This window comes from Phyllobates terribilis, unplaced genomic scaffold (assembly GCF_046119375.1).
Source record: "Phyllobates terribilis strain yellow unplaced genomic scaffold, ASM4611937v1 Scaffold_8__6_contigs__length_399053987, whole genome shotgun sequence".
Taxonomy (NCBI): Eukaryota; Metazoa; Chordata; class Amphibia; order Anura; family Dendrobatidae; genus Phyllobates; species Phyllobates terribilis.
The window spans coordinates 316,189,192-316,202,531 of NW_027362768.1; the positions used below are offsets into that span (position 1 = coordinate 316,189,192).

A 13,340-nucleotide genomic window follows, 5' to 3' on the forward strand; every position below is an offset into this window, starting at 1 on the left:
GCGGGCTATCAGTTAGTGCTGAAACCACCGCTATGACTGAAAGCCGAACGCTAACGGGAGGAATAAAAGTTAATTTCCTCCTGGCAGTGGGGCTCTCGGTGCTGATGCTGGGCAGGTTCAGGGCGCTATTAACCTGCAGATTAACCCCATATCTGCAGGGTAATGACGTTACTTCACGTGACAGGTTCCCTTTAAGATATTGCAATGTATTGTACAAGTAACTGCAGGTTCAAGTCCCCAAAAGGGGACTAATAAAAAATAATAATTAATTAAATAAATAAATAAAAATTGATAAATTACCCAAATCTTCATAATATTATTAAAATTTAAAAAAAAATGTACCAGATTTGGTAACTGTCCAAACTAATAAAATATTAATAAACTAATAAAATACTTAGCCCATATGGTGAATGGTAAAACTCTAAAAAATAGAAAAAAAGTCAAAATGGAAAAATTACTGTAAATGGAAGAGAATTGTGGTCAGTAAGAGGTTACAGAGGAGCAATCAGATCTAATGACACTTTATCCCAATTTGTATAGGGGGGGGGGGGTATGTTACCATGTATGTCAGGCTGTTGAGGGGGTCGCAGGGTTCTGACAAGGGGAATGGCAAGACTGCAGCATTTCCAGGAGGAATAATAGAGGAGCCGCACAATATAGAGCGTTAGGAGCTGATCTGTGATCATTTCATAGTATAGAAGGGCACAATGGCGATCTAGTAAGTGATACGTGCTCCAGCCAGGTCCCCCAGAGTGTATATATATATATAGATGCTGCAGCCCCGTGTGTACAATGGCGATATGACAGCTCCTCACCACCCTCCGCGCTCCCTCGCTCCCTCTGCGGGGACTGACCCACTCTCCATCCTCCAGTGCTGAAATGAACAGCATCTCTAGCTCTCAACCAATCAGAAACGAGGAGTGTGCAGCCGTCAGCCAATCGGCTCCAGGATGTAAAATAATACACGGCCCCGCCCTCAGAAACGAAGGTTATTTTGCTGATCACGTGACTCGGAGCGCAGGGAGTTAATCCCAGCTCCGCCTCCTCCCCACAGGGCACGTTAACCCATTCTCAACCAGTAAGCAGTGACAGGAGCCAGGAGCGGTTGCCATGAGAACCACGGTCGCCCGGATGTGAGGAGATGCCGGCCGGAGCTGCCAGGGATCGCCCGGTGCCTCATCAGTGAGATGGGGGGCGGGTAGGAGGGGGCCGGACCGGAGAGTATACGCGGCTCGGTGCGGGATCTCGGCTTTCTCTGAAGGATGGACGAGCCGGGGGAGCTCGCTGGAGGTAGGAGGATGGTGGACGGGGCTGTCTGATCCGCTGTCACTGACAACCCGACACCCCGGTGTCACTGCCCGGTCACTGCATATACATGGAGCCCAAGGGTGTACTGCATCATAACCCCCATCATCCGTCCGGGCAGAGCCCCCCATACTGCATCCTCGAGCTGTGCCTGACCCCACTACAGGACCAGAGCCCCCCATACTGCATCCTTGAGCTGTGCCTGACCCCACTACAGGACCAGAGCCCCCCATACTGCACCCCCGAGCTGTGCCTGACCCCACTACAGGAGCCGAGCCCCCCCATACTGCACCCTCGAGCTGTGCCTGACCCCACTACAGGAGCCGAGCCCCCCATGCTGCACCCCCGAGCTGTGCCTGACCCCACTACAGGACCAGAACCCCCCATACTGCACCCCCGACCTGTGTCTGACCCCACTACAGGACCAGAACCCCCCCATACTGCACCCCCGACCTGTGCCAGACCCCACTACAGGAGCAGAGCCCCCCATACTGCACTCCCGAGCTATGCTGGACCCCACACTTGCCCTACAGGAGCAGAGACCCCCATATGGCACCCCCGACCTGTGCCGGACCCCACTACAGGAGCAGAGCCCCCCATACGGCACCCCCGACTTGTGCCGGACCCCACTACAGGAGCAGAGCCCCCCATACTGCACCCCCGAGCTGTGCCTGACCCCACTACAGGAGCAGAGGCCCCCATACTGCACCCCTGAGCTGTGCCAGACCCCACTACAGGAGCAGAGCCCCCCATACTGCACCCCCGAGCTGTGCCTGACACCCCTACAGGAGCAGACCCCCCCCCATACAGGAGCAGAGACCCCCCCTACAGGAGCAGAGACCCCCCATACTGCACCTCCAAGCTGTGCCTGACCCCACTACAGGAGCAGAGCTCCCCATACTGCACCTCCGAGCTGTGCCTGACCCCACTACAGGACCAGAGCCCCCCATATGGCACCCCTGAGCTGTGCCTGACCCCACTAAAGCAGCAGAGCCCCCCCCCCATGGCACCACCGAGCTGTGCCTGACCCCACTACAGGACCAGAGACCCTCATACTGCACCCCCGAGCTGTGTCTGACCCCACTACAGGAGCAGAGACCCCCATACTGCAGCATCGACCTGTGCCTGACCCCACTACAGGAGCAGAGACCCCCTCACATACTGCACCACTGACCTGTGCCTGACCGCACTACAGGAGCAGAGACCCCCCCCATACTGCACCCCTGAACTGTGATGGACCCCACACCTGCCCTACAGGAGCAGAGACCCCCATACGACGATTGTCTTTTTTCGGCCTTATAAACTATGAAACTGCACCCCCGACCTGTGCCGGACCCAACTACAGGAGCAGAGACCCCCATACTTCACCCCTGAGCTGTGCTGGACCCCACTACTGGAGCAGAGACTCCCCATACTGCACCCCCGAGCTGGGCCGGACCCCACACCTTCCCTACATGACCAGAGCCCCCCATACTGCACCCACTGACCTGTGTCTGACCCCACACCTGCCCTACAGGAGCAGAGCCCCCCCCCCATACTTCATCCCCGAGCTGTGCCGGACACCACAGCTGCCCTACAGGACCAGAACCCCCCATACTGCACCCTCGAGCTGTGCGGGACCCCACTACAGGAGCAGAGACCCCCCCCATACTGCACCCCTCGAGCTGTGCCTGACCCTGCTATAGGACCAGAGCCCCCCCATACTGCACCTCGGAGCTGTGCTGGACCCCACAGTTGCCCTACATGACCAGAGCCCCCCATACTGCACCACCGACCTGTGAAGGACCCCACTACAGGAGCAGAGACCCCCATACTGCACCCCCGATCTGGATCTGACCCCACTACAGGACCAGAGCCCCCCATACTGCACCCCTGAGTTGTGCTGGACCCCATACCTGCCCTACAGGAGCCAAGGCCCCCATACTGCACCCCCGAGCTGTGTCAGGCCCCACTACAGGAGCAGAGACCACCATACTGCACCCCTGAGTTGTGCCGGACCCCAATACAGGAGCAGAGACCCCCCCATACTGCACCCCCGAGCTGGGCCGGACCCCACACCTGCCCTACATGACCAGAGCCCCCCATACTGCACCCACCGACCTGTGTCTGACCTGACACCTGCCCTACAGGAGCAGAGCCCCCCATACTGCACCCCTGACCTGTGCCTGACCCCACACCTGCCCTACAGGAGCAGAGCCCCCCCATACTACACCCACCGACCTGTGTCTGACCCCACACCTGCCCTACAGGGGCAGAGCCCCCCATACTGCAGCCCCGAGCTGTGCTGGACCCCACAGCTGCCCTACAGGACCAGAGCCCCCCCATACTGCACCCCTGAGCTGTGCCGGACCCCACAGCTGCCCTACAGGACCAGAGCCCCCATACTGCACCCCTGACCTGTGCCTGACCCCCCACCTGCCCTACATGACCAGAGCCCCCCATACTGCACCCACCGACCTGTGTCTGACCCCACACCTGCCCTACAGGAGCAGAACCCCCCTATACTGCACTTTCCGAGCTGTACCGGACCCCACACCTGCCCTACAGGACCAGAGACCCCCATACTCCACCCCTCAACCTGAGCCTGACTCCACACCTGCCCTACAAGAGCAGAGGCCGCATACTATACCCCCCGAGCTGTGCCTGACCCCACACCTGCCCTACAGGACCAGAGCCCCCCATACTGCACCCCCGAACTGTGCTGAACACCACACTTGCCCTACAGGAGCAGAGACCCCCATACTGCACCCATGGCCTGTGCCTGACCCCACACCTGCCCTACAGGAGCAGAGACCCCCATACTGCACCCACCGACCTGTGTCTGACCCCACACCTGCCCTACAGGAGCAGAGCCCTCCCATACTGCACTCCCCGAGCAGTGCTGGACCCCACACCTGTCCTACTGGACCAGAGACCCCCATACTAGACCCCCGACCTGTGCCTGACCCCACACCTGCCCTACAGGACTAGAGCCTCTCCCCATACTGCACCCCCCGACCTGTGCCTTACCCCACACCTGCCCTACAGGAGCAGAGACCCCCATACTGCACCCCCGACCTGTGCCTGACCCCACACCTGCCCTACAGGACCAGAGCCCCCCCAATATTGCACCCCCGAGCTGTGCCGGACCCCACTACAGGAGCCGAGCCCCCATACTACACCCCCGACCTGTGCCTGACCCCACACCTGCCCTACAGGACCAGTGCCCCCCATATTGCACCCCCGACCTGTGCCTAACCCCAAACCTGTCCTACAGGACCAGAGCCCCCCATACTGCACCCCCAACCTGTGCCTGACCCCACACCTGCCCTACAGGACCAGAGACCCCCATACTGCACCCACCGACCTGTGCCTGACCCTACACCTGTCCTTCAGGACCAGGGCCCCCCCATACTGCACCCCTGACCTGTGCCTGACCCCAAACCTGCCCTACAGGAGCAGAGACCCCCATACTGCACCCACCGACCTGTGTCTGACCCCACACCTGCCCTACAGGAGCAGAGCCCTGCCATACTGCACCCCCCGACCTGTGCCTTACCCCACACCTGCCCTACAGGAGCAGAGACCCCCATACTGCACCCCCGACCTGTGCCTGACCCCACACCTGCCCTACAGGACCAGAGCCCCCCCAATATTGCACCCCCGAGCTGTGCCAGACCCCACTACAGGAGCCGAGCCCCCATACTACACCCCCGACCTGTGCCTGACCCCACACCTGCCCTACAGGACCAGTGCCACCCATATTGCACCCCCGACTTGTGCCTAACCCCAAACCTGTCCTACAGGACCAGAGCCCCCCATACTGCACCCCCAACCTGTGCCTGACCCCACACCTGCCCTACAGGACCAGAGCCCCCCATACTGCACCCCCGACCAGTGCCTGACCCCACACCTGCCCTACAGGACCAGAGACCCCCATACTGCACCCACCGACCTGTGCCTGACCCTACACCTGTCCTTCAGGACCAGGGCCCCCCCATACTGCACCCCTGACCTGTGTCTGACCCCAAACCTGTCCTACAGGACCAGAGCCCCCATACTGCACCCACCTACCTGTGCCTGACCCCACACCTGCCCTACAGGAGCAGAGCCTCCCCATACTGCACCCCCGACCTGTGCCTAACCCCACACCTGCCCTACAGGACCAGAGCCCCCCATACTGCACCCCCGATACTGCAACCCACTGAGCTGTGCCTGACTCCAAACCTGTCCTACAGGACCTGAGTCTTCCACTGCGCCCACCGATCTGTGCCTGACCCCAAATCTACCCTACAGGACCAAAACCCCCCCAAACTGCACCCAACCAACCTGTGCCGGACCCACACCTGCCCTACAGGACCAGGATCCTCATACTGCAGCCACCGACCTGTGCCTGACCCCAAACCTGCCCTACAGGAGCAAAGCCCCCCATACTGCACCCCTGACCTATGCCTGACCCCAAACCTGTCCTACAGGACCAGAGCCCCCACACTGCACCTACCGACCTGTGCCTGACTCCACACCTGTCCTACAGGATCAGTGCCCCCCATACTGCACCCCCGACCTGTGCCTGACTCCAAACCTGTCCTACCGGACCAGAGCCCCCCATACTGTACCCACCAACCTGTGCATGACCCCAAATCTGCCCTGCAAGACTAAAATCTCTCATACTGCAATCTAAGATTTTGAACCCTTGCCTTTGTCTAGACCCCATAGCTAAAATCCTCATAGACCCCAAGACCCTGCGTGTGACAGCAAACCTGATCCACAATACTAGAACCCTCCTCCCCCCGTAATGCAGCCCAACATACTATACCTGATCCCTAACTTATCCTCCAAGATTAGATCTCCATACTGCACCCCAATTTAATGGGTAGGACCCCAAACCTGTCATATAAGACCAGAACCCCCATACCTTTTCCCCAACTAACTCAACCTGACCACAAGACCAGAAACCTCAATCTGCAACCCGACATACTGAAACTGACCCCAAGTTATTGAACCTTATCTCAAATATATCCTAAAAGGCCAAAATCCCCAATGTGCACCCAAGACCCTGCACTTGACCGCAAACCTTATACACTAGACCAGATCCAACAGAACCCCCATACTGTACCCCAAAACCTTGTACCTGACCCCATATATGTCCCATAAAACAAGAGCCCCCCCCCCACTGCACCCCAACATACTGAATTTGACCCCATACCTGATCCACAAGACAAGAAACCCCATATGGCATTCAGGACCTTGCACCTGGTCCATATTTTGTCTCCAAATCCTGTACTTGATCTCATGACCACACCCCAAGCTCATCCTGCTCCCCAACATTGTGAACCTGACCCCATGATCAGACCTCACATCCAAAATCCCCATACAGACCAACTCTAAACCAGAAATCTCATATTGCACCTAAAGATCCTAAACCTGATCCACAAGATCACAACCCCCAATACTGCACCCCGAAGTCCTGACCTTGACCCCATATCTGATTCAGAAGACCGGAAACCCTATACTTCACTTTACTCAATACTCTCACCCCAAGACCAGAACCCTGTAGGCCTCACTTATCTGGGCTTCTACCACTTCTCACCCCAAGACCTGAACCCTGTAGTCCTCGCTTATCTGGGCTTCTACCACTTCTCACCCCAAGACCTGAACCCTGTAGTCCTCGCTTATCTGGGCTTCTACCACTTCTCACCCCAAGACCTGAACCCTGTAGTCCTCGCTTATCTGGGCTTCTACCACTTCTCACCCCAAGACCTGAACCCTGTAGTCCTCGCTTATCTGGGCTTCTACTACTTCTCACCCCAAGACCTGAACCCTGTAGTCCTCGCTTATCTGGGCTTATACCAATTCTCACCCCAAGACCTGAACCCTGTAGTCCTTGCTTATCAGGGCTTCTACTACTTCTCACCCACAAGAGCAGAAATCTGGGCATCACACCAAAGAACCATAAATTGGATACAAAGTCCCCTTTTATCTGAACCCAACACCTGATACCGTACTCTCATCCCTGAGCTCAAGAACCCAAACATGGACACCTTCAATTGTCATCCTGAAGCCCAACTCCTGGCCTCCAGCAGACATCCCGAGGCTTCCGGCCTGGGGCAAGCACAGGATCAATCACTGGGTCCTTAGCCTTTAGCTGCCCATGGATGTAACGTTCCCATCATTGCCCTACATTGCACCTGATGTGAAAGTCATGGCTGATTGTTACCTAAACACCATGTCAGCAAGATTTACTGACCAAGACAAACGATGGAGCATGTCCAATCAATTCTACAGTCCATGAAACAGATTTTATTGATCACAGCTGACCTTACACATAATAATTCTGCCAGATATTGATCCTCATTATTGGTACATCACTATATCATTGTGTTACGGGGAAAATCATTGCTACGGATCTGTCAAAATATCACTCTGAAATGCACAGATCTTGCATGAGCTCCGCGCTCACAGCAGTTGTATGGGTTCACCGCTCTGTGATAGTGACTGTGCACCTATAAACTTTCTATTGAGCCCGTACATCGCTTTGTGCGTGCAGCTCATGCACTTCTTCGAAAAATTATGACCGATCATTGGGTGTCTCAGGAAACGGACCCCCAACTAGTAACTACACTATATAATTTCGTAAAACGTTAAGGCTGGGGCTATTTGGTGACCTTGACAGCTACACAGGTCACCTGAGCAGTGATCGCTGTATGCTGCTGCTACGATTGCAAAGGAAAGGGGTTGCATTGCCACCAACAAGGTAAACTGCAACAAGCCAGACCAGTTGGATTTTATGTAACTTGCTTGCTGCGGCTGTGCGGTACCTTGCTTTTCACAATGCAACCCCATTTCCTACAGTGTGATCTCATGTAGCAGCAGCCTGCAGTGATATTCTGTATTATTATGGCCAAAGTCAACATGTTGCCCCAGCCTAAGATAGGGCTGGACTAATCCTTGGCGCTTGGTCACCGCATTTTCTGCCTCTAATCTTCCACCTGGGTATTGTACCAAGACGATAAGAGGTTTCTATTGATGCCCATGTCTAAACAGCTCCTTGCAGCATAAAGTATAAAATCAATATAAAGGGAATCTGTCAGTAGGTTTTTGCTATGTAATCTGATAGCAGCATGATGTAGGGGCAGAGACCCTGATTCCAGTAATGTGTCACTTACTAGACTGTGTGTTGCTGTTTCAATAATATCAGTGCTAATCCCATGATGTTGGTCATCAAATATGGTGACCGGTTTCCCCAAAATTCCCTTTGGTTCAAAAGTGTGAGTCTACTCAAAAAGTTTGATGCCAGAAGCCTGGTTCCGTGGACTTTGAGGAACACAGAACATACATCCTGCCATGGTCCATCCACCGAGAAATACCATTATGTTTTTCTTTTCTAGAAAGGAATTAACCCTGATGTGTTTCTGGTCCGTCACTTTGGGTATTGTCTGTAGATTATCTGTCCAACTCATCACGTTAATTGCAGCAGCTCTCTGTTATGGAGCTCTGGCCCCGCAACACAAATCTCTATTCTTATGCTCCATGAAGCATTCCCTGATTATATGGAAGGGTTAATGGATTATGTATAGTGGATTATGGCTTCGAGTATTCTATTCATCACATGAGGCATATACGCTGACTCCACACTTCCGTCAAATCTAAACTATGTACAGAAAACAATTAAAAGAAATGTAAAATAAATCTAAACTATATGTAAAATCTAAATTATCTGCATAAAGCATAAAATGTATACAAAAAAATGTATAAAATAAATCTAAAATATTTTCAAAATAAATCTAACATTTATTCATAAAATATATTTACAAAAAACATAAAATAAATCTAAACTATATGTAAAATCTAAATTATATGCATAAAACATAAAATGTATACATAAAATAATATATAAAATCTAAAATACTAAATAAATCTAATATATACATAAAATATATATAGAAAACAAAATAAATCTAAAATATATTCATAAAATGTATACATAAAATAAATCTAAAATGTACTATATATACAGATGTTATATGAAGAAGTGTAATAAATTATATACACGTGTGTGTGTGTGTAAATCAAAAATCAGTAAAGTAAATTTAAAATGTATAAAAAATAAACCTAAAATATATACATAAAACATAATAAATAAATATAACATAGGTTTAAAATTTATGGAAAAATGTATATTAAATAAAAATATATGTAAAATAAATTTAAAATATATAATGTAACTAAAAAATAAATCTAACATATATACATAATTCATAGCCAAGAAACTTTATAAATAAAACATAATAAATACAAAATATGTAATTAAGTATAAAATGGGTTTCTAATAGAAAATATATATTAAATTAAATATATATATATATATATATATATATATATATATTTATATTTAAAATAAATATAAAATCTAGTTAAATATTTAAATATTGTATAAGATATAATTGGATCTGTGGGGCTGAGTTAGATCTGTAATATCCTGATCCTATATAATGGCGGTGCGTCTGTGTTGGGCCAGTATCAGATTGGTTCTGTAATGTCGGGGCCCCTGATATAATGTCCTATAGGTTATCCTGATGTGGCTGCTGCTTTTGTTTGTACGGAGGGATTCAGAGATACACAACCTATTCCGTCCATGCGGTGGGGGAGGTGCAGACATAATATCATTACATCTATATGTTTTCTACTTTGGAGGTCATACAGAGCAGGTGACGCTGCCGAGAGACGTATGGGATTGAATTAGAAGTGGTAGACAATCGGAGATAATGTATGTATATGTGTATGGCTCCTAAACCAAGCCATAAACAGGATGATTGATGGTGACAGCCAGCAGTTTGTACATCCTTGGCGTGCAATAATCCATAACTTTATTATGTTCTGATATTGAAACCTAGCCAGTCCAGTGATTCAGGATTGAGTTATATTGGTTCACATGCAGACATTTCTGCAACTTCCCCATACATCTGAATGGGGCCTTGTAGAAGTCTCTGTTCTTGCAACCTCAAATGCATAGGTCTCGGTCTCCAAAAAATTCTTCACCCCACAAAAAGTCAGTGGGATGTAGAGTATTTATCAACGGACTTGCACTAAGCCAAACTCAATAATTATCCAGCCCACCCTCCCATTACTTTCTTCCGACACTTGTGAAGCCCCAGGATAAGAAGGCGAAATGGCTTGCAAGTTGCATGCTCCGGCTAGGTTCAGATCTTTCTTCTTCATCGGAGCAGAACAACAAAATAAATGCCAGATACTGAGATCGATTGGGTTTCCATCGCAGTGTCGGACTGGGGAGCCAAGGGCCCATCGGTAACCTCAGCTCTAGGGCCCCACTTTTCAGCTACATGCAAATGTGACCTTATTCTCATTCACAAATTTCTATAGCAATAAACTGGATAGATTGCTAAATGAATAAGATGCTGCTTTTGTCTGTATATAGTGATTCAAGTATATTGTGCCAAGTACTGCTCATATAAGAGGGTGGTGGCCCACCGGAGGATTCTCCTGTTCTCCTGTGGGCCAGTCCGAGCCTGCATCATGATGTCCGGCATCTTATCGGACAGAGTAGTGCGGCTCGTTTTAAAGAGACGATCAGTCTGAATAAATCCTGTTGCTCAGGGTTTCAGCTCAATTGATTTTAATAAGGGGGGAAATCTGACCCTCCTCTAATGTCGTATCACTATGTGGACATTTGGATGTAGATGTTTGCCATCTAATATCCCAAAGGCTACCAGAAGCATTAAACTAAAGTTGTCTGAACCCAACTATATAGGCAGGATCAGCAGACCATCTAATGCAGTGTTCCCAACTCCAGTCCTCAAGAGCCACCAACAGATCATGTTTTCAGGATCTCCTTAGTAATGCCCAGGTGATAATTCCATCATCAGTTCAATACTAAGGAAATCCAGAAGACAAGATCTGTTGGTGGCTCTTGAGGACTGGAGTTGAGGAGCACTGATCTAATGTGTGTGGGGACCTCCCGACTTTCCCCCAACAGATGATGTTGGGGGGTAAAAAAGGCTCCGGTCTCCTGAATTTCAGTGGCTGATCCTTTTATTCATCTGGAACTAAGCCGCTGCCAAAAGAGTCTGACAGCGGCTCTTGAGAACATAGGAGCGCTCACCTGAGCTGAGTATTCCTATGTATGGAGGAGTTGAGCTGTTGGCTAGAGAATCGATGACCACTATGTACAGTGATCAAACCACAACTTTCCATTGATCTAAGCTTGTGGTCTGGAGAACACTTTTAGGATATAGTCACACAATGCAGTGAAAGTGCATTTTTCTTGCCATGAATCGCAGCAATGACAACATGGATTTTTGCGCATAGAATCCCAAGAATACTCTCTAGCACCAACCAAATTGCTTACCAATAGTGTCTCCAAAGCGTGATGCCAGAATCGATAGACAGGAGTGTGGTCAGGCTGACAGAGGTAGAATCATAGAATCCTAGAATGTTAGAGTTGGAAGGGACCTCCGCGGTCATCGTGTCCAACCCCCTGCTCAATGCAGGATTCACTAAACCATCTCAGACAGATGTCTGTCCAGCCTCTGTTTGAAGACTTCCATTGAAGGAGAACTCACCACCTCTTGTGGCTGCCTGTTCCACTCATTGATCACCTCACTGTCAAAAAGTTTTTTCTAATATCTAATCTGTATCTTCTCCCTTTCATTTTTATCCCATTGCTTCTAGTCTTTCCATGTGCAAATGAGAATAAGGATGATCGCTCTACACTGTGACAGCCCTTCAGATATTTGTAGACAGCTATTAAGTCTCCTCTTAGTCTTCTTTTTTACAAGCTAAACATTCCCAGATCCTTTAACCGTTCCTCGTAGGACATAGTTTGCAGTCCGCTCACCATCCTGGTAACTCTTCTCTGCATTTGCTCCAGTTTTTCTATGTCTTTTTTTAAAATGTTGTGCCCAGAACTGGGCACAGTATTCCAGTTGGGGCCTGGCCAAGGAGGAGTAGAGGGGGATAATTACTTCATGTGATCTAGACTCTATGCTTCTCTTAATTCATCCCAGAACTGTGTTTGTCTTTTTTGCTGCTGCATCACACTGTTGACTCATGTGCAGTCTGTGATCTATTAGTATACCCAAGTCTTTTTCACACATCCTGTTGCTTAGTTCTATTCCTCCCATTCTGTAGCTGTAATTTTCATTTTTTGTGCCCACATGTAGAATCTTGCATTCCTACCTGTTAAATACCATTCTATTAGTCACTGTCCATTGTTCAAGCTTATCTAGATCCTTCTGAATCCTTGCTGTCTTTTCTAGTGTTAGCTATACCTAGACAGATATGGGCCAGGGCAGGTATATAAATGCTATGCTGATGTGCAAGGGTAAGAACCAGCATACATACACTTTCTTACCTCAACAATGCCTTAAAGGAACTCTTGTCAGCACAAAACTACTGTTCAAACCAAGCACAGGCGCTCAGTGCACCCTTGGAGTGGCCGAGGAGATCAGTGCAGCTTCTCCCCTACTTGTTTTCCATCTATCTCTGCCCTCTTCTGGCTCCTGTAAAGCCAGAGCTGTCAATTAAGGAAGAGCAAGAAGATGGGAAGTGCACTGAAATGTTTGGCAAAGCCAATAGTGCACCAAGTACTGTCTTTGGTTTGAACAGTCATTTTGTGCTGACACAACCCTTTTACGTGGGCTAATGAATGACAAAAAAGTTTTTTTTAGGAACTGTGTAAACATGCTCGCCATTCAGCCGGCAATTAATTATTTGCTTTTTAGTTGGCCAATCCACTTGATTCTTGATTGGCGCTCATTTTTGGCCCTTAGGCAAGCTGCCGCTGGAGTCCTGGTGAGTCTCCCGGCTGACATTATTGCTGCACCGTGTTCAGTCAATAGCGACTGTTAATGGGGTACTCTTCTGCCACTATTATTGTGGGCACTGATTATGTGGGAACTTTACTGGCACTGATAATAGGGACACTACTATTGATGTGACACTCTGCTGGCCTGGTGGAGTCAGTTTCTTGTACAGTTTCTCCATTTTTCTTGCAGTAAATATTCAGAATCTCCCATGTGATTTCAGCAGATTCCCAC

General features: G+C 49.8%; 1 protein-coding gene across 14 annotated transcripts in view; it reads left to right on the forward strand.

The window, feature by feature from the left end:
• Positions 1–995: 995 nt before the first annotated feature.
• Positions 996–13,340, forward strand: part of CACNA1D (calcium voltage-gated channel subunit alpha1 D) — a 331,678-nt gene continuing 319,333 nt past the window's right edge. For 8 of the 14 annotated variants that reach the window (XM_073644564.1, XM_073644567.1, XM_073644570.1 and 5 more), the window contains exon 1: positions 997–1,290. In XM_073644564.1, the coding sequence (XP_073500665.1) occupies positions 1,263–1,290 (28 nt within the window). In that variant the 5' untranslated portion in view covers positions 997–1,262. Of the gene's footprint in view, positions 1,291–13,340 lie in introns of all 14 variants that reach the window. The other 6 variants (XM_073644565.1, XM_073644577.1, XM_073644576.1 and 3 more) reach the window with 2 other exon arrangements.